Here is a 26,028-nt window from a genome sequence, read left to right on the forward strand (position 1 = left end):
ATAGAGAAAACAAGGCGCTCCCTTAGCGCGTCTTCTCGTTTGATGCTTGCATCGATCCGCTTCGAACTGCAGCATACTTACGAATGTATGCTTGGCTGTTTCAGACTTCGGGATAACGACAGGTCGGCAGGAGGATACGTTTCCGTGTGCCTTTGTTTTTAACAGCAACGAGACCCGGAATGGTACGTTCGCGTCGCCAAATTACCCTGGGCTGTATCCTCGCAGCACGGAGTGCCACTACTTCTTCAATGGTCAACTTAACGAGCGGGTTCACCTTCATTTCCACTTCTTCGACGTCGAGGGAGTATTACCGTAAGTTCGATGAAGCGAATTCCTTCGAAAGGGAGAAAGCCGCTAGCTTTTAAATAACGCAATAATTATACGCGAGTAATTTCGAAAAAAATTTCGCCGTCAGCAAATAATACCTGTCATTGGATGATGTCGTGGAAATGCGATATAATGAGAAACGAAAATTAATTAATATAAATGATAATGCGATATATCGAGTAACGGGGAAAAAGGAATAAAAGCGGCTGACGATAATTATATTAGCAGCGAAAACATGTATCGCGATTCGCGATAAATATTTAATGGCACATCCGTGCTTCAGGCATCAATAATAAATCAAATTGATTATCTCGGATATTTTTCTAACGCGAATTATCAAAAGTATGAGGTGCGTTTATACGCGCGGTGTGAGATTTAGGCATTAAAACAGGAGTATATAACATATGGTATAGTATCTCGTGTCCGTTATCGGGATAGATATATATTCTGGCTTTGAGCGAACTTGGCGCGAATCTATTTGCGACGATAGATTCGCGGTGGTCGTTCAATTCTGGACTTTCACTAGGAGTTGAGACAGCTCGTTATATCAAACTGGCATCTAAGTTCTCAGCTACTTATCGAAACACGAAGGAAGCCCTGCGGTGAAGGATATCGGCGGCTGTTACTGCCGAGAAACGGAGGCAATTACGTGTCATCCATGTCGCAGACTGTTATTAACGAGCGTATTATCTATTATCCGATGTAACGATATAACATACCGCAGCTCCTTTTCGGAAAATATAACGGCAGGTGATGCAGAGCGCTCCTAAAGATCGTGATAGACGAGGTTACGCCAGAGGCAGAAAGAGAGAAAGAGAGAGAGAGAGAGAGAGAGAGAGGGCGATGGAAATCGTAAACAGGGAAAAAGGGAGGAGGGTTGGACCCAGTGGGGTCATATGATAGCTGGTTCCTAATTGGGTCGTATTAAATCGCGGGACCATCAATATTCCGGCGGCAGCGTTACGCTACGTTCATTACACGGAAGCCGCTAATTAATCATGTTTCGCCATGTTTCTGTCGAATTTTATAACACACAACGTGCTCGTTTGTCGCACACGGCGCCACGATGGTGCAAGGAACACGGGGAATCCGCGTCATCCGGTCGGCTCGCGCGCTCGCTCTGTAAATTAATAATAATTTGTCGTTTCGCGAGCGACATCGCTGTTTATCGCGGTCGACGCGCATACGTGAAGGGAATCGCGGAAGGATTCCTCCCGATTCACGTCTCGCTGTATATATACGAGAGACGGGAAATCGTAAATATATATCGGTCTCTCGGCGCGCAACCGCAACGAGACGAGAGTTCGATTGGACCGAGCGTAAGGTGCTTTATTCTCTGGATGCATTTCAACCCTCAACCCTCCGTCCCGGGACGAAGCGAGACGAGGAAAAAGATGTATACTCGGCCGTAAATCTGCGCGCCGGTAAACAGTCCTCGAGACGTTTCGGGTTACGCGCTCGCGCCGGACAAATGATGATCTATCACTCGAATTGCCACTTATGTCATCGGGGCCAACTAGTGGCCGCGATATACATTCTTCACCGCCGCGATAATAGCACCATCGCTCACGCATCAATATTTCTTTTCGCGACGATGTGTCGTTTGTCTCGCCGGCACCTAACCAGCCGGAGACGGCCGTGTAAATCTTACTTATCGCCTCTATTTATCTGCCAGACGACGCTACACGATCGCCCACAATTATGCTTGATGAGAGGATAATAAGCTATTATTATATTATCCAATATATATTTCGAATAATAGAAGGTATAATAATGATATATCTTTTTTCATATATACAATAGTATATGGCTTCTAACGACGCTTCATTATGATATTCACGAAGGTGTTGACGTTATTAAAACAATTAGATTATTCTTCAAATTAAATCAAAGATTGAACAAGTTTTGACAATTCTTTCCTGTGTAAACTCATCTTACACGCAAGTATATAACATTCGCGTTAGAATGATGTGAATAATAGGCCGAGATTGAATTATTTATGCTGGCGGAGGAAAGAGAAAGATAGTGAGAAGGAGAGGGAGCTATGAATGCAATTTATGACCGAGAGGGTAGCCAAGGAAGACTGTTAAGAAAAGTCATCCGAATTTTATCGATATTCTTTCCAGAGGTAGATATCGGAAGCTTTTTGCTGGTTCATTTTTCATCAAGGATATATATCAATGTATTGTATATCTCGTATAAGGCGTATTTTGAAAAGAGAAAACGTAGAGAATATCCCGCGCAAAAAAATTGAACGGCTTATCGAGTGCCGGAGAGAGTTCAATGCTTAATAATCTATAATCCTCGTATTCTCAAATATACACAGCCGATACGCGTGTATTTTATCGAAAGATTTTGACTTTACGGCGAATATAGCCGGTAGAAAATCGAATCTCCTTCTAGCAAGCTTCTTCGAGAGATGTAATAATGGACGATGGAGATACATATAACTTCCTTAATGAAATGCGCGACCGGCAAAGTTTTTGAGCCATCAAAGCTTGCAAGGAAAAGTTAAGTGAGTCGTTTAACTATCCAAACTTTAACTAATCCCCTGAATATATTTATTTTACTTGATATATTCCGACAGAGTTATGGAGCTGCTGCGCGCGCGCGTGATGTTTTACTTAATTTGAAAACGCGATAACTTGATATAAATATATATATATATATAAAGTTGGAACACAGAACTATGTACAAAGTTTTCATAATATGTTATATAGAAATAGATATATTTTACGATGTGCTTCACGCGTTCTTGCTTTATCACGCGCGAATGAGCGATATCAATTTTTATTACTATTTTTACGATTGTACATTTGAGAGGATCAAAATATGAAAAGTAAATAAAAAAAATATATATATATATATATATATGTAAAATTGATGAATACACGCATTCAATTAAAGTGTACGTATTTATATACGAGAGTGCAAATAACATTGTTAAAATGAAGATCGTAGTTCACTCGCTTCAATAAATGTAAAAACGTTAACGATAACCTTGCCACATACATATTTCACCAGCTAATTTTTGAATATTTAAAAACTTTTTTTTTACTGGATGTATTTCGTTCGTTTATCTTTATCGTTGACATCATCTTCGTGATTAATATCAGCGGGAGAAAGAGAGCGATATTGTAACGCGTAAGTGATACATATCTTGTATACCTATAATTGTACAGAATATCAATTATAATATCGCATGCACCATGTGTTTTTTTACGAACGATTAATCAAACGAACAACACACCAACAACGGCTGGTTCGTTCTCGTCCGATTAAATAAAAGGTATCGATCCGTTAACGATCCGGAACTCTGTTTTACAGGTGCGAAGCTGTATCAGCCAGCGATTACGTCGAATTCTCCAACTACATGATCAGAGATAGAAAGTACAACAGGCACTGCGGTCAGATGAAGGAATTCGACATTTACAGCGACAGGAAGTTCTTTCGCGTTACGTTCAAGAGTAACGATCGTCTCGACGCTACGGGCTTTAATGCCAGCTACGTGTTCCTGGATGAGGAGGAGAATTACACGATAAAGATACCTGCGAGCAACGGATCGGCACAGCACGGTGAGGCGCTCTTTCGTGAAATTAGTTAATTAATTATATTATACTATGCGGCGCGTTATTTCTGCTTCTACCCAGAGAGAGGGAGAGAGAGAGAGAGATAACTTCCGATTTTTTCAATTATTCATTGTTAAATCAACACTGTGTTATATAACGAGAGAAGAGAGAGAGAGAGAGAGAGAGAGAGACTGACATTGTCTCTAACAAAGATATGGCGCGCCTCGTCGAGGGAAAACGCGACTCGTCGTAAAATTCGTCGCTAAATATCGTAAATATACATTATTTTTACACTCGGTGAACATTTAGACGCGTATTACGCTGTTTATTATTTATCCCTGTCGACAATTTCGTTACGGAAAATATGAAATATGAAATACGCATCGTTAAAAAAAATTGCGACACGCCGCGCCGACTCCGATGAGAATATTTGGTTTATTGCATAAGTTCATTTCTACATTTTCGAATTTTGACAAAAAAAAATTGCCTAGTTTTATATCTATATACAGTATGTTTTCGCGCGAGCTCCTCTCTCCACATATAATACAATAATTTACGATAAATATCAAAAATGGAGGAAAAAATGTTGGGTGCGCAAAGTTATCGCGCAAATTATCATCGCGACACATAAACCATAATATGACAGTAAAACATTTATTTTATTCCATTTGAACAATTTTTCAAAGGCAAATTACCCAATTTTTTATTATTACAGAACAATTTCAGCACTTGCTTTAATTATGTATATATTGTAAAATTGGCAAATAGAAAGTTGGCCGAGATAGTCGAAATAAAAATGAATAAAGCTATCATTGTGTGAAAAGATACGACATTACACAAGAAATCGAGAGAAAAGAGATCTCTCCTTTGTGAAGAACGAAAGAAATCTCTACTCGCGATATTACTAGCTAAAAGTACAATGTATTGTACTCAATTGAATTTTAGGGTTAATAATACAGTTTTGTGATGTAACATAATGTTCGTTGTAATGTAACGAGAGAGTTCTACGCGCGCGGTATTAATACGGTTTCTGCTGAAAACTCTCGTTCCTAACGCTTGTATTACACAATTCGTAGGCAGCTGTTAACCGCCACGTAATAATTATTGTATTCCAGCTATTTAAACATCCTCTCTCCGCAATTTTCATGACAAAGAGAGGATTTTTACCCTCTCGCACTCTGATTTTCCTTCTTACCGCTTATACCGCGTCTTCTCGTAGGAGAGAAGAGACGAGCGAGAAAAAAAACGCGGACGTACATTCTGAAAAATAATTGAGTCTTTTGAACATAAAAGAACGCCCCCGACGGTAAGAGAGAAAGAGAGAAGCCGGAGAACGGAGGGATCTCGCTCTCTGAATTGTACGGAGATTCGTTCATTCGCATTCTCATTCTACGCCGAGAAGGAGGCGAAAAGTCACGCGCGCGCGCGCGCTTAAATGGATAGAAGAGCGCGCGGAGAACCTGGAAAAGGTAGCAGCAGAATGAATTAAGGCGGTGTACTTTAGAGCCCGTACCGCGTCAAATCGAATTGCGCGGAGAGAAGCCCGTTATTCACTCGTTTCGCGCAAACGGGGTCGAATACCTCGGATTCGGTGAGAAACTTTTGTTACAACTTGGAGCATTGTTGCACGTTGGCTGGGGGAAGGGGATGAAAAAGGGGCGGAGAGGGTGGAGAGTAGCCCCGGCGCTTACGCCGGGGCTTAATAGCCCGAAATACATCTTCGAGCTTCGGTTCAGTCGCTCGTTTAAACGCCGTTTTCGAACGGGAGAAAAAAAATGTACGCTCTATCTCTCTTTCTCGCACGCGCGCTCGTGACTTCTTTCCGCCGATTGAAATGTCTCGTATGGATTCCGATTTCAATTTTGCGTCGATAATTTTTCTATCCCCTCTCTCTCTTTTTCTCTCAAATCCGCGTACTCCAGAGAGCACGTTTAAAACAAAAATTGCACCTACATTACTCATTACGATCCCGATTGAGCCCGCGCACAAAGGAAGTTTCAAATAATAACGCGATTTGCCCTCTACGTTCGTGAATGCATTTGCGCTACTATTGCATCGTCCACGTAATTATGTAAAATTGAATTTTGCACGGTTATACATGGTGCTCGAGAAATTGACTCGACGAAACCAAACAATATGAATTACTTTCGGCACAACGGCCCCGGCATGCGCGGTCAACTAGAATTGCCCGCCATTGTCGCGAAACAAGTTGCAAATAGGACTCGGCCGGATGTGACGCGTATTTATAGGCAATCAACGATAATGTTGCGACCCACCCACTTCCACCCTCTGCCCGCATTTTCCCCGTTTTCCGCGAGATTGTGTAGCGGCAGTTTCAATATTCTAGATTGTATCGTCGACTTTGCAATATTTGTCCGGAGGAGCTTGCGTGAGATTGCATAATGAACGAAGCGTCGTAACAGGATTCGATATCAGTTCGAACGTTATCGTCGAGTTTGATAAATACGGGCAATGGGTAATGAGAAAAGCGCTCGCGGCATACTTTTTTTTTTTTTCGAAGAGAGAGAGAAATAAAATAATGAGAAAAAATATCTTTGTTTTTCTTTTCTTTTTTTTTTTTTATTCGCAATTTTACTCGCAACGATCGAGACAGTCCCGCGGAATCTTGAAATTCTCACTTGGAACTTTTCTCATTGGACACTAAGTAAGGAAGAGGAAAGAAAAAAATTGGATATTTCGTATCGATCGTAGGAATTTTGTCGCTTACCCCCGATAACGCACCCCCGATCGCCCCCTTTTTTTTACCTCGTCACGCCAATCTCCCATCCTTTCTACCTTCCCTCCCCCATTGCATTGTATTGTTTTTTCCGCTCCGCGCACAATAAAAAGGTCTACGAGAAGCGAACACGAACGTGACGAATTAATACGTGTGTATATTATTAATTTATGCCATCGTTAACACACATGTGTTATCACAAGCGCGATAGTTAGGTATACAGGCCAAACCCCAGGATCGATAACAACAAACGTGGACGAGGTCAATCACGAGAGAGAGAGAGAGAGTGTGTGTGTGTGTTATTGTGTATATCGGATCAAAGTAAACGCATTTTTTCTTCTTCGTTAAAGGTGCCGCATTTCCGCTGATGTTCCTGCTATTGTTGCTGTTGACGAACCGTCTTCTCGCTGGCAGAGACTCGCATCATTAAGAGAAGCAGGTCAGCTATCGGATGGGTCCCTGGCTCAATTTACAACGAACCGCAATCTGGAGAATGAGAAGGACCATCCCAGGAATCGCCTCGAACGGCTCTCGTCTCCGCATACCGAAGAAAGTGGCGAAACCTCGTTGATGAATTCGTCGAGAGGGAGCGCGTGTGTTATATTAAAGTCTATTACATCCCTCTCCCCCTTCCTCCCTCCCAAGACACGGCGGTTTAAATCCTTCCATCATCCTATCTCTCGTTCGTTCGCGTCACGTCGACTTATTATCCTCCGCTCCCCATGAAAGAAAGACATTGGCAATAAAATATTTTTATCGTCGTCTGAAAACGGCGCGCGCGGAAAGAGAAGAAATGGATGAGGAACCCGAGAGAGATGTGTCATTCGTTGAGAGTCCGTTGCAACCCCGTTACCGTTAAACAGTGGAAAGTGGGATTAATTGGCTGCATGGCTAAATTGCCGCTAATAGCCTACGCGGGTAAGTTATAGTCGACAGTTAATTCTCCCCAGAAGGATTCTTATTTTCAGAGAGAAATAGAGTGAGAGAGAGAGAGAGAGAAGATCGCGAGATGGTGGCTCTCTGGGAAAACATTACGAATCGTCGTTCCGCCGCGTCTTGATTTAAAGAAATGTATTTTAAGAGAGAACGCGCGCGATATCTCCCCTTTTAAAATTATACCCAGTCTTAATCGTAGCTGCAACGAGTCCGCGAATAAATTTTAATCTCCAGCATGTTTCTTTTAATATTGAACAAATTTTTAAAATCAAGCTGTTAAAGGAGATTTGTACGATGCATGAGTATGATTTTACTCGTTGGACGAGCAATGATTTTTTTCCTTCTCCCGCGCAAAACGAATCTCTCAAGTCACCGTCCGTGTCTATCACTCGAGAAAGTCATACCATAGGAAAGAGACAAGCCTTCGCCGGATATACGGACGAACTTATCGACTACATCCTCTATACGACTGTGATGTTCCCCCTATTCTTTTTTATTGTATTAGTTCACTTTAGAGACCTTAGAGACGGAAGCAAGTCTGATACGCGCGCGAAAAAGCGGATGAGTTATTCGAATATAATTAGGTCGAATCGAGGTCTCTACTACGTATTAATCGCCGATTGCATCGTGGAAAATTTTAGAAAGTTAAGTATTTATCGTCAGAGAGAGAGAGAGAGAGAGAGAGAGAGAGAGAGAGAAGAGAGAGAATTTTAAGCGAGTGAGCGAACGTTTTTTAAACAAAAAAATCGCGAATCAATTTTGGATTTCGAATCCTACGAGAATACGTAAAATCAATGCATTTAATGAGATTATATGGGAGCGGTCGAAAGCGTAATGTGTGTTCTTAAAAATATGTACGATCGAACGGTTGCAATAATGAATGATCGACTGAATTTACGGACCGCGGACAATTAATAAGGAATATTTTGAAAACACTTTTTGAGCTTGTGGAAAGATCGTATCGACAGCGCGTAATTCGATATTACGAGGAAAAAAACATATTGGTGTTGATCTTCTTTCTTTTTCAATATATCGATACGAACGTGGGAAATTGATCGCACTCTCGTCACGAATTTACAATCATCACATTTTCATTAAATTATAATGATACACTTACGTGTAAAATACAGAGTAAATGTATATTTTTATTTAACTTTTTTTTATTAACTCGCTATTAAAATCGTCAGTCTCAGTTTATTATCAGTCTTTAAAATTTAATATACAATTTTTCTCGCGCACGAGTATATATATATATATATATATATATATATGAGAGACTTACCTCTCTTGTTAAACAGGGATCTTTAATTGATTTTTTAATAAATTAGAGAGTTATTTTTCATTACTTTTATCCAGCGAAAAATTGATGAGTGTCCTTTACGCGTCAGAACATTTTTTATCATATTGGCAATTAAATCTGCATTAAACTAAATTCCGCTGGAAATTAACTGTTGAATGTAATTCTACTTCATTTTAACAACAAATTTCATAAATTGTAATAAAATTTTTGCTTGCTAATTAATTATGATACAATCATTATTATTATAATTATAAATAAAAATTTACAGACCCACTAAAAAAGACGAGTAGTGGATGATAAAAAGCCTCTGCTTAGATACAGCACAAATTGAAGATGATATATAAAGTATAAATTTTTGAAAGACCGATTTCTTTTTTTTAAGCAATAAAAATTGATCAAAGTTTACTTAGAAGTAAACATTTTAAAATACTTGTCGATAAATTGGCATAATATCTGCTACATTTGATACGGTTCTTGTCAAGTCTTGCAAAATACACATACTATATAATATGAGTACACACCCGCCATAACTCCGACACATATATATATGTATATTATGTATATGCGCCAACATCTTCAAAGAGTTAACGAGGCAGATACTAGAGTTAATTTTGTACGTCTTCATGCGCGATATGTGTGCATCGGGCCGAGTCGAGGTTGAAAATTGTTAACGTTGATACACTTTGCTCCCGTTATAGAAATAGGAGGAAAGCAAAGATGATAAAAGTCGCGCGCTTGTCGGGGGAGAAGCGCTGCTTGTTATAGAATAATTTACATGAAGGTCGTACAACTTGAGAAACGAGAAAAAAGGATCCACCCGACTCATCTCCGGGCAGATTCGACTGAGTGCGTTCGCGCTATATATCGACTCAAAGCATTCTGTTCTCTCTCTACTTTCTTAAAAAATGATTTCAAACGCTGGAGCGTTGGCGCTGTAGCGGAATTGATAGACCCGACGTATTTCCTCGAGCTTATTACAGCGATTATGACAACCAGATAGTGTCGTTTTCGTGACACGGAAGTCGGTATAACCGACCGTCGACTACTTATCGTATCGAAAAGCGTATAAGTGTACGATTTTTCGTTCGACAGCAACTCCTCATGGCAATGGTGGAGGAATGAATAAAACACAAGTGAAAAAAGAGAAACGAAACGGACTTGTATGAACTCGATATCAAATTGTGTATCTACAGATACATAAACTAGGTAGCAATACTGTCATTGTGTACGTTAGATACTCTATTGTGAGTGATTTTTAAATAGGTTTATAATATGTTGATCTTCTTCCGAAGTTTTTGGCTGATTTCTGCGAAAGGGGTGTGTATGTGTGTGTGTCGTGTGTGTGCGTGTGTGCGATGCGACTTTTATGTGCGAGAAATAAAGCGGATTATGTGTGCGTGTATGAGACCAGAGATCACCTTTGTTTCCGTTAACGTTTTCTCGTGTTAATGATAAGAGGAAGGGAAAGGACACACTTGACTAATTAGTAAGTTGAATACCTAATCGGGGCACTACGAAATGCTTATATATATATATACATATATATATATATATATAACTATCACCATGTAAATATTGTTACATTCGATCCGTTTCAACTGCTGTCACTATACATAGCCATACCGTCTCATCCCGTAATCGTATTAGCGATTCACCAATCGAGAGAGTCAATGAGAAGCAGTATAGGTCGCAGCTTCGACAATGAAAAAAAAAATATATATATATATATATATATATATATATACATATATATATATATATATATATATATACATCTGTTGTCAATCAACTTTTCAATGTGTCATCGAAATAATGACATTAATTTTACAACCGATGCTTGCACGATCGATTGATCAATTGGAAGTTAATTGATTATAACATACATACGTATATAGAATATGAATTAATAAATTATATGCTTTATTTGGGGACACAATTATAGATTAATATTAATTTTATTACCGTAATTTACAATCAATTGATCGATTGAGAATTAATTTATTGTAAAACACATAATTTATTCATAAAATATACTACTATCCACCAAAAATCTGGATAAATAAAAATCTGGATTAAAAAAAACGAGAGAAACTGATCAAAGAAGGCACTTATTTCCCACTTCTGCGTCAGTAATGCAGTTCAAGAAAGTTGAAATTTCTTTTGCTAAATTATATACATATGTATCTATGTTTACCTATATGGACGATACCGTATATATTTTTATCATTTCCGCATTTACGTCTAAAAAATATACATTATAACGAAGTTTAATCGTCAAAAATTCGGTGAAGTGACGTACTGCTGGCACGGCGCTCCGTATAATCAAGGACGATATGAGTCCAAAAAAAAACGCAACTTTTATTATCCTTTCGCGTGTATCACACCGCCTATTACCGGGACCTATGGAGTCGAATTATCCAAGTTGCGCGCGCCTGGGGCGCATCCCGTAACTTTGTCCTGCGGTTAAAACTATCCACGAAAACACATCGTAGTCGTGCTCCGAAACGAAAGGAACGACCAGATGGAGAACGTTGGAGGACCGACTTCGGTATCCGCTAATAACTCAGCGGATGTATTTTCTTATTCTGTTTTGAGGCCCTTTGTGAGGCCCGACTTGTGTCTCACGCATAAGTTACGAGAATGTAATGCAATCACACATCGTTACTGTCCTTAATAAACCTTCACGTATGAATCCATACGTCTCACACGATACGTTTATAGTTGTTATTTCTAAATATATTTTAAGAGCACCCTATAATTCCTCTCTTCCCATTTTAAAAATACAATTACAGTCGTATATTTATATACGTCTGCAAAATTATATATTTCAGAGCGATGAACTTTTCAAGTGGATCTTGATGAAATGTTTCGGAGGAGCCTAATGCACCGAATATCGTTAACGATCGATCAGTTCTGCTATCCTCCGAGAGACCAGGAAACGACCTACATATAAGGCTGAAAACGTTTAAACTCCGCCGTAACTTTAGTAGATCGTTAAAGGGGACCGCTTTATGTTACGCTACAAAGAAGCTGCGAAACGAGAAATCCTCTTACAATTAATGTCTCAGCAAAATTGTTTGAGATAATTATTCTAGATATTTCGAACCTGGGCCAGACATAATAACGAACTTTGTCCCAGCATAATCCGCCGCAAGTGTACTATATATGTTCAAAGAGATACATATATATATACGTTGTGATGTATTTGCTTGAATAGCGGAAGTGAACAACGGAGGGAGGGGGCAGCGGAAAATTAGCTATTTATCTGAGGCTCTCATGATTTCATAATGTCTGTGTACAAATGAGAGATAATTTAAACGATTAATTGTCAATAACTATTTTTCTTTTAATTTCCAACGCGTAGCCCTTATTGTATGAAACATATATTTGCGGTCACAATTAATTATTTGCATTGGTAAAGTTATAATAATTGATACAATATTATATTAGTTGTAATTAATGACATAATTGGAATCCAGTTTACCTTGTGTTAGTAATTTTGATCAAAATTTCGCACAGATATAGTCGATTAAATTCCACATGTTAATCTACATCAATTGCTTTCATATATGTATATAAATTCCTTTCATTACTTGCAACATTATCAACAAACGATAACAATATCGTGCGGCAAAGATATAGAGTATAGAGTACAAAGCATCCTTTTCCCAAGTCTAAAAAGTGAATAAAGATAGGGGGTGCTATCTGTTTCTCTCTTTTGACATACTAAAGCCGGTCAGGTCATTTCCTGTTCTAGCTTGGAACTGTGTGAAGGTATTAACCATCGGTTAGCGAACAGAACTCTGCTTTCTCAAAAATAAAGCATATATTTTTCTGTAGTATAAAATTATTCAAAAATTATATAAAAAGACTCTTGTTAAATGTATATATTTCAAGGTTTTGATTCCGGAGATCGAAACAATCCTAATTTATATATTATAATTATGTAATAATATATAATTATAATATATAATTATAATATATAATTATATAAATTATGCATAATATATTGAAATATATAATTCTATATTCGAAGTTCAATTTATAATATTTAATTATATTATAAATTTATAATATATTAAATATTATAAATTGATGTTTAAATTAAATCCCTTTACTCACGCACGAGATATTTAAAGTTTAAATCACCCTCGTACGCACGTGGTTAAAATCTGAGGAGATCGGAATCTTCTTTCAAGACCTTAACGTAAAATAAAAAAAAAAGACGAGAAACTCTCCGCATATTTCCTTCCAAGTTCTTCCGCGGCGCACCTTTCGCGGCGCGCCTTTGTCGCCGCCGACCGCGACGCTTTGAAGCGAGCCGACCCGCGGCGCGGGCGCGGCACGGCCGCAGTTCCTTGTGTGAAAACGCGCAGTCGCGCGCGCCGATCCTGTCGGGTGGGAGGTGCGATCAGCTGCGAACAGCACGAGGAGAGCGAGATGTTCGTCCTGCAGAGGTCTTTAATGTGAGTACTGAATCAGAGTGCGAAATTTTTCGCTTGACCGTCACTTCCGTGACTACGTCTCGACGTCATCTCGTGCTCGGGACGCCGAAACACGCGCGATCCTCTCATGTATTTGTTACGCGAGGCCCTTGCGGTTCCTCCAAGAAAGGATTTTGACACTTCCGAAGAGATAAAAGGCCGCCAAGTATAACCCAACAACTCTCTTCGCAGTCCCGCAATGCGGTGCTGAAAATAGGAGCGCCCCAGCAACCGACCAGCGATCGATACTGGGTAGCGAAGCCAGGTTACTGACGCGCCACGACGACCCATTGTCGAAAGATAACTCCTCTGTCCAGGTGTTCTCTGGGATAGTTCTCTTTCTTCCTTTGTGTTTCTATCTCCCTCTTCTCTTCCTCTAGCCTTCGCCAGTGACCTTTATTGGTTTTGAGAATTCGTTTCTTTTTACAATATTTTTCTCTCGTTTCCTCAATAAGATTTCGTAGAATCGTTCTCAGGTGCTTCAGAAAGTAATTTAATAATCCTCTTTGACAAAAGAATTAGATAGAAGGTTTTTCTCTAATGTATATCTCTTAAAAATCTCTATCTTGGATTAATTTATCGAGAAATATCAGTGTCAATATGATTCAGATAGATTTGATAATTCCACACACACATCTTAGAGTGTTTTTAAAATTGTACACAGTGTACATGCGATTGTTAATTAGTACCTTTTGGCTGTGCAAATAAAACTTGACGTAGATAAGTAAATCTTATATTATTTACCGTATCGTTTCACCTGATTTTCGTTACTGAAAGTGTTGAGTAGCGCAATAAATTCTTTTCCTCTATTATACAACTTCTCAAGTTTTCATAAGTTTTCTTGATCGCAATTTGTTGAAAAGAATGCAAATCAATATTCTTGTTGAAGACAAGATCTTTTATCGCGAAATTAAAGTCAGCGGAAATATATCATTAACATAGATAATCTCATGACCCAAAGTCAAGGTAAAAATGGTGATTATTCATGTTCCGGAAGCACCAGCGACGTATAATAATACGCGATTTATTCGTGAAATTGTAAAAAGTTTAGAAAAATAAAGAACGCTCCAAATTTAATCAAAATAAAATATTCCCGAAAATTTCGATTGCATACTCCAAAATATTGATTTTTTTTTAAAAGCAGAACTCGAGAAACCGAAGAAGTAATTCAGAGCAAATAGATTGTTGATTTATTTTTCAATCTAAATAACGAGTAAAAATAACAAACATAAATATTTGCATCCTTTTATTTTTGTTTATTATAAAATTGTCAAGAGATGTTATCAATATTGCTACACTACATGTATATATTACACATGCCAAGAATAATTTTCGTTTCCGAATAATCGCGGGGATATCGAGAAACTGAACGAGAGAAATAATTTTAATTTTAAAATAAGAAATATATAAATATTCATTTCTCAGCTCTTTAAAATAAAATTTCTTAGCTATAAATATAAAATCGTCGAAGGTAATCGACAGAATTTGTACTTGAATTTTGCAAAAAATAATGTAAGTAAGCAATTTTTCTGTAGATAAAATTAATAATGCACATAAGTATTTTAATTTTTATTTAATTTGTAGCTAGTAATTAGCAAAAGATTAAGCAAAAGATTTAATTTTGATTTATTTCTTATGTTTAATATTCTATTAGTCGTGTTGTGACTATCTGACATTTACCGATAATTATGCATAATGATCGAAAGAGATACACTCGAGCAACAGGCATGTATAAACTTATCCTTTATGTTAATGACTTTCAACAAAAACTTAAACTTAAATATAGCACAAAGACACATTAAATAAAAACATTATCGGTTGTATTGATTTATCATATTTAATCTTGTGCATATTATTAATTATTACTAACATTTTTTTTATCTTAAAATATTTACGGATAATATATTTATAAAACATTCTTTTCTTATTCTTATTAATCTATTCTCAAAACTTGATGCATTCTGTATAAGATGATTTCAAAAGAAAAGAACAATATGATCGAACACGATCATTTTCATTTCGTCGAAAGACAGAGCAAATCATCCTTCTTTCTTACTAATTATCATTTCGGGCGTGCAATTGTTTGACATACATAGTATTATCTGCGAGCAATTTCGAGATAATCGATAACCAGAAACGATATACGAGCACACAACACAATCGTATCATGATAAAGCGAAACGTTTGACAGATGCGCTTAGTTACCCTATCGCGTCGCGTTCCGCTCGATCCAGTTTACGATACTCAGCGTGCTGCGCTTCCACATCCGCGGTTCGTGAGATGCACTTAATCGATTATTTGCGCAAATTGCCCGAGCATCGCTTCCTGGTAATACAACAGTTTTGCGATCTATGCACGTATCGCCTCGTTTTGTAAGTGATGTGACACGTTTATAATGCACAAGTTGAATATTAAATGTAATTTCGAAAGCCGAATCGTTTTTATCTCAGAACGAATTTATCTATATTTATGTATCACTAGAGAAAATATATATTATATGCAATAGACTTTTCGTGGATATAAGAGTCGTTTAATATTCTTGCTAATCTGTACGCGAAAGAATTTCAAGTCTTAATTATATAACTTGTGTTTTAATTTGAGAAAAACATCTCCTGACAGTTGCAAAACATTCAAAGAAGGAACTTTTTTGTTGATGTTTTCTTTTGCTAATTATAGCTAAAAATTACATTTGTAATTTTTTTAAGACATACATAATTTGTTAATAATAGATGAGCCGAATAAACTTGGAGATTATTTTAATGAAAAACTCGTAAGCCTAAAATAATAAAGTGATTTTCTCAAGCAGTTACAGTGTCACGAACGTTCTTGATATGCAAATCAATGTAAAAAGCATTACCGCTATTATCATAGTTGATCGATCTCACAGAGCTATAGAAAAGAATCAAACAACAAATTAGTATATAAGAACCGTGTATTTCAACGTGGAATTTCAACATAAAACTTCGATTACGTCATGCTGTTTTAATGTCACTGATGTGACTAGAACTTGTCAGATATTTATAGAATCCATTAAGTCGGTGAGAGAAGAGTTTTACATACTTAATTATTAATATCGATGAAAGAATAATATTTTACATATATATGTACATATAGGAAAGAGGATCGCGAGCCAAATTTCTTTCAGTCTCTTGTATACTTACAATTCATGATTGTTTTTACTCTACACACATACATATGTATATAATTGTGACACAGTTTTAGTCGTTTAACGACAATGAGGAAACTACAACGAGGTACTTTACGTGGGAGAGTTATGCGTGTCTCGCTATTAATCATAACATTGAAAATATACTCTCTCTCTGATTATAATGATGACAATGCGAGGCAAGTGAACACAAAAACACGCTCGTAATGTTCATTTTCCTTCTATATCCTACATTATAATGTAATTTTTGCATTACAAATATGAAGAAGAAATTTATTATTAAGTCCATTTTAAATAATCAATTAATTCAACAAAACTCATAGAATTATAATCTTTTTTCTATTTATAATTTGATACAATATAGAAAATACTTTATATATACAAATAATACATACAAATGCATACAAAAAATTGATAAAATTCTATCTTGAATTTTGTCGTAAATTATAGAGCGTATAAAATAATGTTATAATCTATAAAAAAAATCGTGACACAATTTTTTAGTCATAATAAAAAAAGTTTGAAAAACCGGATTATAATATATCAAAAAATATATGTAAAGATACATAGTACATACGTGTAAAATAATAAATAGATATTTTAAAATACACTCACGAACCAAGAATTCGTCTAATTGTAAATAGACTTTATGACGTTGAAGGGAAACATTCGTTGTATGTTTTAAAAGTACAAACGTTCATTGTGCGGACGTGCTGCTTTAATTTAAAGTGTCTTGCGGGGGTTTCAAGCGTTAAATGCGGGCATACTAATATAAGCCTAATACACTATGACTATTATATCTCTGAATTATGACTAAAAGAGTATAATATACATCGAGACAAATTTCGCACAGTTATTTCTCTAAAGCTGGCTTTACGTCACGGCAATAATAATAGCGTAACCTGCTTTGGTTCTCGAGGTGAGATAATTTCGTGGGCGTAAGATGCTTGTTGCGAGTCGTTTCAAGGTCTAAAGCGAGATGATATCGTTTTATCGATCGTCCAACATTTTTTGAACATGCAAAAATTGTTTTATGGGAAGTATTCGCGTTTTAGATTAGTTAATTTAGTGTTTCTTTTTTCATTGAAAAAAAAATAAAATGATTTTGTTTTTATATATTATTGTGAAAAAAAAATATTTAAGATATAAAAAGATACTGTTTCACAAAAATTTTATTTTATTTAATTTTGAAACTTTTTAAATATGCTATTCTATAGAAATAGTGTTCTCTTCGGAGAAAATGCAGTTTTTTATCTATATATACTCTTGCAGTTTCATTCGCAGTCTAACAGGTTACAATTCTAATATTCGACAAATTTTTATCTAATCATTATCTCCGTTTATCGGGCAATTATCAATCTTATTATCAATTTTGCTATAGCAGTAAATAGAAAATTATAGTACATACATATCCTAGAATAACGACGCCAAATATGCTTCTATAATTCTTCCATTTCATGTTTGTATATTCGTACTTTTAATATTATTTTCAAAAAATTAAAATTGAAAAATGTAAAATTGCATTTCTAATTTCTATAAACAATTAATTAATTTTAATATAAATTTTAATAAATAATTTTAATAAAATTTTAATATAAGGATATATATATATGCATGTATCGTATAAGATTTCTATTGAAATAATTTTTTTCTTTGAGTACATTTTAATGTATGTATGAAATCTCCATCTCTTTTGCCAGCAAGATTAATGAGAGCGGATGTGCGCAAAGCGATACGTGATAAGAGCGATTCATTTGCCATATTTAATGAGTTTTACCCGTTCCATCCATTTTCGTACATTTCATCAAATTGTATATCGTTTATCGGTCATCATCTAATATAAGTAATTCGACAATCAGATGGGTGTTATGTTTATTTCGCATAAAAAGTTATCATTTTTTCTTCCCACGCCGTTGATATTTCCTGAATGACTCATTGACTATGTCGTCATTAATTGCAGTAAATTATAAGTTGACTTTAATAGGCGTGCCGCGAAACGTCAGCCGCGGTTTTGTCATCAAATAAAAAAGAATAAGAAAAATTCTATTTACCGCGAGGCATAAATAATGCGCAATTTAATTCAATCGCGGGATACCGGGTATAATGTTTCGTATGTGTGCCAGATCGGCCAGTGGCAGAAATTGTGGTGGATCATGGACGCGAACGTTTCCCACCTACTCATATCGCCGTGAAGGACGGCGCCCAACCACAAAGGGACATCCACGAGGTCTCGGGAGATGTGGTACCGATAAATATGGTAAAGGGAATCGGACATCTCAGAGATCCCCGACTTAACAAGGTACTTTGTATTTATTAAAATTTGTTAGCTACTTTATGATGTTTCAAAAATATAAATATTTCATGACGGAATGACACAGGGCTTGGCATTCACCCTGAAAGAAAGGATAGCTCTGGGGATACACGGACTGCAACCTCCCAGATTTAAGACGCAGGAGGAGCAACTGGCGCTATGTAAAGCTTCAGTGATGAAGTACTCGGAAGATTTGAACCGATATCTGTATCTCGTGGAGCTTCAAGTGAGCAAAGCTCTCTTTTCACTTAAAATCGTCATCGTAATTTTAACTTTCCCTGCGAAATGATTTTCCAGGAAAGGAACGAGAGATTATTTTTCCGTCTGTTGAGCGAAAATATCGAACAGATGATGCCAATCGTCTATACACCCACTGTCGGTCTGGCCTGCCAAAAGTTCGGCGTGATCTATCGCAGACCTCGCGGCCTTTTTATTACTATATATGATAAGGGTCACATATACGAGATCTTGAATAACTGGTTAGTATCGAACAAAATACTTTGCTCCAAAAAATTTTGTATTTGCATACTTGTGAAAGAAGACGACAGCGTTTAATAATATTCGTCAAATAACTTATCTTTCTTTTAACAAATTACACAATTAATGAAGAAGAAATAATTGTGAGTTGAGAAGGAATGTGATTTTTGTCAGGCACGTAATGTAGAGTGTAAACGAAAGTAAGCATCCGCGTAGTGTGTCTAAAAATAGAATTCGACGCAACGCATACAATGCGCGCGTTATCTTTATGTCACGATATACGGCAAGTGAAAATGATTATTTCACACATATAGTAGCCTCTATTTCTAGTTAATGCCCTATCTCTGTAACCATTTTCTATATTTACGACGACTTCTGTCACATCGCTAGGCCGGAGCAAGCCGTGCGAGCCATCTGCGTGACAGACGGCGAGCGAATTTTGGGTCTGGGCGACCTTGGGGCATGTGGTATGGGTATCCCCGTCGGGAAACTAGCGCTTTACACAGCTCTGGCTGGCATTAAACCGCACCAATGTCTACCGATTACCATCGACGTAGGCACTAATAACGAACAGCTGAGAAACGATCCTCACTACATCGGTCTTAACAAGCCTAGGAGCCAAGGTGCCGAGTATGATGAACTGATCGACGAATTTATGGCTGCCTGCGTGCAAAAGTACGGACAAAACGTTCTTATTCAAGTAAGCTAACATACGCAACTATCCCGCGTACATTTCTATATGCATGTAATACATGTAATGTACATGCGAATCCGATATGATAATAATGATGCGTTCTTGTTGTACGTTTCAGTTCGAAGACTTTGGTAACCACAATGCCTTTCGTTTCTTAGATAAATATAGGAATAAATACTGTACGTTCAACGATGATATACAAGGTACAGCTGCGGTTGCGGTCGCTGGAATCTTGGCATCAAAAAGAATAACTAAAAAGAGGATGGCGGATAATAAATTCGTCTTCCTGGGCGCCGGAGAGGTAGATTCTCCAGACGGTTTAATAATCATATATTTTGGCAGTGCTAAATATTTACGCGTTCCATCGAGGAAATTACATTGTAATAATATTTATTTTACTTGGTTATAGGCGGCCATCGGAATAGCTGATCTCTGCGTGAAAGCGATGGAGGCTGATGGTTGTTCTCAACAGCAAGCGCGTGATAGTATCTGGATGATGGACATTGACGGATTGCTCGTGAAGAATCGGCCCGAGGGTAATCTGGAAGGCCATAAGATCTGGTACGCGAAGGATTATAAAGTGATGAAAACGTTGATCGAAGTTGTAAAAGAAGTCAAGCCTACCGTTCTGATAGGTAAGCAACAACTCTCTTCAAATGACCTCCGAATATATAATAAACAGAATTAAAATGTTTCGCGCAGGTGCTTCGGCAGCTGCAGGAGCCTTCACTCCTGAAGTTCTAAGAGAGATGGCGAAGAATAACGAGAGGCCGTTGATCTTTGCTTTGAGTAATCCAACCAGCAAAGCTGAATGTACGGCGCAGCAGGCGTACGATAATACCGATGTATGTGAATATAATCTACCTTAAAATCGCACGCGCTGTATCGATAATTTTGCTTGCTTCGAACTTGTCTATGTCTTTTTAGGGTAGATGTGTATTCTCTTCCGGTTCACCATTCGGTGAAGTGAAGTACAACGGGAAAACGTACAAGCCTGGTCAAGGCAATAACGCGTACATCTTTCCCGGTATCGCTTTGGGCGTTATCGGCACCGGAGTGCATCATATCACCGAGGATCTCTTTTTAATCTCGGCACAGGCTGTTGCCGATCACGTGAAAGACGAGGATCTTCAAAAGGGTAGTTTGTATCCGCCGTTGAATACCATCCGAGAATGCTCCATCGACATCGCGATTAAGATAGCCAATTACGCTTACGCTAAAGGTTGGTGTCGTAAATCGCGAGATCGAGAAATAGTCGCTAATCGCGTTATTTATATGTTGTTATATATTATTTATACAGGTGGTTTGGCGAGCGAGTATCCGGAGCCGAAAGACAAGCGAGAATTTATCATAAGTAAGATGTACGATGCCAACTATGACAGTCCACTGCCAAATCTATACGACTGGCCGGGTGATTATGCCAAGCCTCGCATGTTACCGGAAAAGTAAGTACAATGAACGCTCTCACGGCCGCGAATCGCAATTTCCCGATTACAAGTGATAAATCGCGATCGAGTGACAAAATCTGTCATTTTCGCAATAAGTAGGATCGATAAAGTAGTCAGATAAATCAAGTTAGTCGTAGCAAATAGCGTCACAGCGACTTTGTAGACAGTCTGAACGAGTAGGATTAATAGTAAGTTCGCAGGATTGCAGTGAATTAGTCTTTAATAGAGTCACGCATTAAACATTTCTAACAAACTATATATGTTGCTTTCTTATTTTTTTCTTTTGCATTTTGTTTCATGATCATAGTGCTCGATATAGTAAATGAAATTGTTTTTCATGACCTTTTATAAATTCATGTCTATAAATGTGTTATTTTGCAGCTTGATATTTGCAAACGCAAAGATAAAATTGATACTCTCGATTTTGAGCTTATATTTTTAATAGCGATTTATTTTCGAAAAGAGTAGAATAATTGCTTTAATATTATTGAGCAAAAATTCATCAAGCTAGTATCTTATTTTATAATATATATACAACCGCTTTATTCATATAATATTTCATCCATTCCCACAATGTAGTATAATAGCATAATATATAACCGCGTATTCATATACCATTCCCTTGCTACAGTGTTGTCTCTAGCTTTGATTCATTCGTTTTCTCGACAAATCTCGATGAAACTGCTGAAGCTTAATTATACTTTTTCCAGAGACAGAATAGAAATTCGCCACGATTTAAAACACCTGTAGCGCATTTCATCGACCGGAAATATAGAGAGGAAGCTATCATTATTATCTTTAAAAAATATCGATGTTTTCTCAATCTTTAACCAATATCACTCATGGTATATGCAAATTTGCAAAATGATTTGCAAATCATTTTGAATGTAAAAGAAATCAGTTTGCACGAAGTACTAACACAGTACATGACAGCGGCATGATTTGATTGCTGACACTTTATTGCAATAAACTAACAATGCCGCATCTTAATGTTTTCCTCTTCTATGTAGCAGTATTACGAAAAGCTGAAGAGTACTTCTGTAGGAAATGGTCGAAAATATAAGTAAGGAAAGTTTATACAACATAGTCGCATTTTATAAAAAGTACTTGTTTTGTTTTGTGTTCCTCAATGTTGGAGAAATGTATGTATGTAAAAATGTATATCACGATATAGTGTTAATGGTTTTCCTTATCAAAACCAACGATAAAATTAGACTTTAGAATTTTTCTGTCATTTTTCAGTTCTATTAAAAGTTTAATCGATCGTAGAATATTAAAAATATATATATTTAGGTTCCCCGATTTCTTATTTACAGACGACAATTACCTAGAAAAATTATGAAAAACTCTAAATCCTTGTTCTCGATTTCCTCTCCTGAAGATAAATTATCACCCGAAAATTCATCTAACAATAAGAATGAGTTACTCATCCAAACTCTAATAAAGATCGGTACATGCTTTTGGAAATAAACATTTTTACTTTGCGATATTTTATAGATACTAAATTATTAATATTTTTAAACATTTTAAATAAATACATGTGCATATATACATATATCTATAGGTACAAATAAAAAAATTGGTCAAGAATCAGAATTGCTTTTTTTATATTAATGTTACATTTGATTACATATTTATTTGGATAGACAGCATATTCAAATTTCTAGTATTTTTATGAATGTAAATGATACTTAAGAATGAAATGAGACGTGCGTATTGAAAATGGTGGACAGCGCTTAAAAATTACTTTGAACAATATGTATTTTCGAATGTTTTATGAAAATCATATATACAATATGCGGATATAAAATAATAATATATCAAATAATATATGTATATGTAAAATATTAAATGATGATATTCGTTCGAAATATTTGCCTCTAAAAATTCTTGTGTTCGAAAACCAAAATACAAAGTTTTCTTAATAAGAAAAAAATTTTTTTTTAATTTTTAATAAATAAATAAGATATATGTTGCATTTGTATTGTATAACATTTTTGTTAGATTTATATTTTGTTCTAAATGCATATCATAATCATTATTCTTCTGGAAGCTGCATGCTGCATAATGTGCAATATTGAGATTTCACGACCGTGATAGAACATGCTTCTAAAATTATAATCGATAAGCAAGCAATCCTTATAGTGTTTAACACGGATATAATACGCACATATTTCCTTTAACAAAAACATTGTCTGAGAGACAATATTAAATCTGTACATTTTAATATCCTTTATAAGTTTATCCAAGCGATTAAAATTGCATTTTTTTCGAAAAGATTAAAAACTATTATATTTATTTGCACTTGTTTAAATCATTCTTCTTAAATCTCTCTCTCTCTCTCTCTCTCTCTTTCTCTCTCTATGAATAATTATTTAGAAGAATATTATTTATTTACACATCGCTTGGTTAAATTTATGAAACTATTATTTTGTGTGACTAACTGTGACATTTTCTCTTAACAGATTATGACATGTTGGCGAATCTAAACGCAAGACGAATAAACATATACAATATAGAAATCTTAATATTAATTTTTAATTTTTTGCAGTCATAAAAACCAATAATGTTACGAATGGTTAAATGAATATTATATATATTCAATATAAAAAAACTGTTAATCTCGGCTCGAATTATTGTGTTACAATAAAAATAAAATCTCGACGGCAATCGGAGCCTGTGCGGATGACATGCACAAAATTAATAAATTAAAATGAGATCTCAAATCAAACTCATTTATTAAATTCTAAACGTTTCGACCCACTTCGGGTCTTCTTCAGTAGCTGCAAAATACAAAGAAACAAAAATAGAAGATAATCGGTACAATCAGAAAATTATAAAACTCGTATACATACAATCCGCAAATAAATTAAATATCATTCTCCTCCCTAAATTAAATGAGAATCTTGATCTGTTAATAGAAAAATTTACCAAAATCTAGCTTTGTGATTTTACATAGCCGGGTTTTTTTGTTAGACTTTTGACATGAGTGCCGATTAGTTTAGTTGTTTTTATTTTTATTTTTATTTTCATATTTTATTTTTATATTTGTTTTTTGCGTATATATGTATCGACTGTGTCGAGGTAGAATACCGCACAGTCGTTAGAGTGATGTGTCACGTGTAGCATCGTCTTCTCTCTGTTTTTGCTGTCGGGGTGAGTGTTCTTCCCGGTTTTTAATTTTTAATTCTTGTGAATTGTTCTACGTTTAATTTATACCATGTTGATTAGTGTTGGTAAGGGAGTCACGGCTGTGCTTCCTTCCTGACGATGGTCACCGTTAGGGAGACACTCCGACGGCCGGACGGTTTGAATAGGGAGGAGAATGATATTTAATTTATTTGCGGATTGTATGTATACGAGTTTTATAATTTTCTGATTGTACCGATTATCTTCTATTTTTGTTTCTTTGTATTTTGCAGCTACTGAAGAAGACCCGAAGTGGGTCGAAACGTTTAGAATTTAATAAATGAGTTTGATTTGAGATCTCATTTTAATTTATTAATTTTGTGCATGTCATCCGCACAGGCTCCGATTGCCGTCGATATTTTATTTTTATTATATATATTCTTTAATATTAAGAAATTGCAACTTATTGATGATAATTACACTCGATGTTTCTTACGTTTAAATATTCTCATGTAATTATTTATTTAATATACTGTCTAATGACGTAGTGATGTTGAACGTCACGCAGAATTTTATATAGATATATGCTCGAGAGTATATAATGTATACAACTATTCACTAACTTCGACATGGATTGTCAAATATTCCAATATTATGGATTATTCTTTTTTTTAAAGATCTTTATTTAAAATAACAACAAAACTATCTCTAATAGCGTGGTATCATTATATTATGTGACATATACAATACACACACATCATATACTTATTTTATATTTAAAATTATAATTAATAAATAGTTGTTTTTCTTATTATGATTGTTACGCTATCAGAGATCAACTGCTCTCTCCTCGTTATATAATTTTTCAAATGATATAAAATATAAACTAAATAAATCGCGCGGAACAGTTACTTATCTTATTTAATTGTGCATCAAATAAGCTACAGAGAAATATCAGGGAAATCGTTATAATTATTATACATATATAAAATATTGTAATATTAATATTTTTTTATATTCTGTGACATGCATTCTTATATTTTATAGAAAAGAATATGCTATCAAATGAAATTTTCGTCAAAAAAAAAAAATACTTACGTTCTGTGGAATCATATATTTATGGATAATACAGATTTAAACTGATTACTGCCTACAAAATAAGAAATCCTGAAATTGTGCAAATTCTACACAGAAAAATATATTATGCTGCCATGAGTAAATATATTGAATATTACAGAAAAAATAGATTCCATAAAGTTGCAGAGATATATATAAATTTATGAATTATTACTAATTGTAAGTCTATAAATTACAATGTTATAAGATTACAAAAATAAATGTTAAACTCTGGTCGTTATTTTTTTGATGATATATTATTTATCTATGTTGCTTTCCTATTGTATGATAAATATATAAGAGGGAAGAAGGACGAATATTAACAATAAACAGA

The 26,028-nt window shown here is 35.8% G+C and overlaps 2 protein-coding genes across 2 annotated transcripts in view; both read left to right on the plus strand.

Annotated features, from left to right (window-relative positions):
* Positions 1 to 11,581, plus strand: part of Sol1 (CUB domain-containing protein Sol1) — a 269,862-nt gene extending 258,281 nt beyond the window's left edge. Inside the window, exons 11-13 of the mRNA XM_029311762.2 lie at positions 105 to 312; positions 3,655 to 3,902; positions 6,984 to 11,581. Of these exons, the coding sequence (XP_029167595.1) occupies positions 105 to 312; positions 3,655 to 3,902; positions 6,984 to 7,063 (536 nt within the window). The 3' untranslated portion in view covers positions 7,064 to 11,581. The remainder of the gene's footprint in view (positions 1 to 104; positions 313 to 3,654; positions 3,903 to 6,983) is intronic.
* A 7,092-nt stretch (positions 11,582 to 18,673) lies between these two features.
* On the plus strand, positions 18,674 to 22,741 carry LOC114938001 (NADP-dependent malic enzyme). Its single transcript, XM_029311738.2, has 10 exons — positions 18,674 to 18,818; positions 18,898 to 19,056; positions 19,128 to 19,309; positions 19,698 to 20,007; positions 20,120 to 20,302; positions 20,411 to 20,636; positions 20,704 to 20,846; positions 20,929 to 21,223; positions 21,302 to 21,446; positions 22,160 to 22,741. Exons 1-10 carry the CDS (start codon positions 18,774 to 18,776, stop codon positions 22,197 to 22,199), a joined length of 1,728 nt encoding a protein of 575 aa, XP_029167571.2. The 5' UTR covers positions 18,674 to 18,773; the 3' UTR covers positions 22,200 to 22,741.
* The last annotated feature ends 3,287 nt before the right edge of the window (positions 22,742 to 26,028 follow it).

The sequence above is a fragment of the Nylanderia fulva genome, unplaced genomic scaffold (genome assembly GCF_048542155.1).
Source record: "Nylanderia fulva isolate GAGA-0341 unplaced genomic scaffold, ASM4854215v1 Scaffold8, whole genome shotgun sequence".
NCBI classification, from domain to species: Eukaryota; Metazoa; Arthropoda; class Insecta; order Hymenoptera; family Formicidae; genus Nylanderia; species Nylanderia fulva.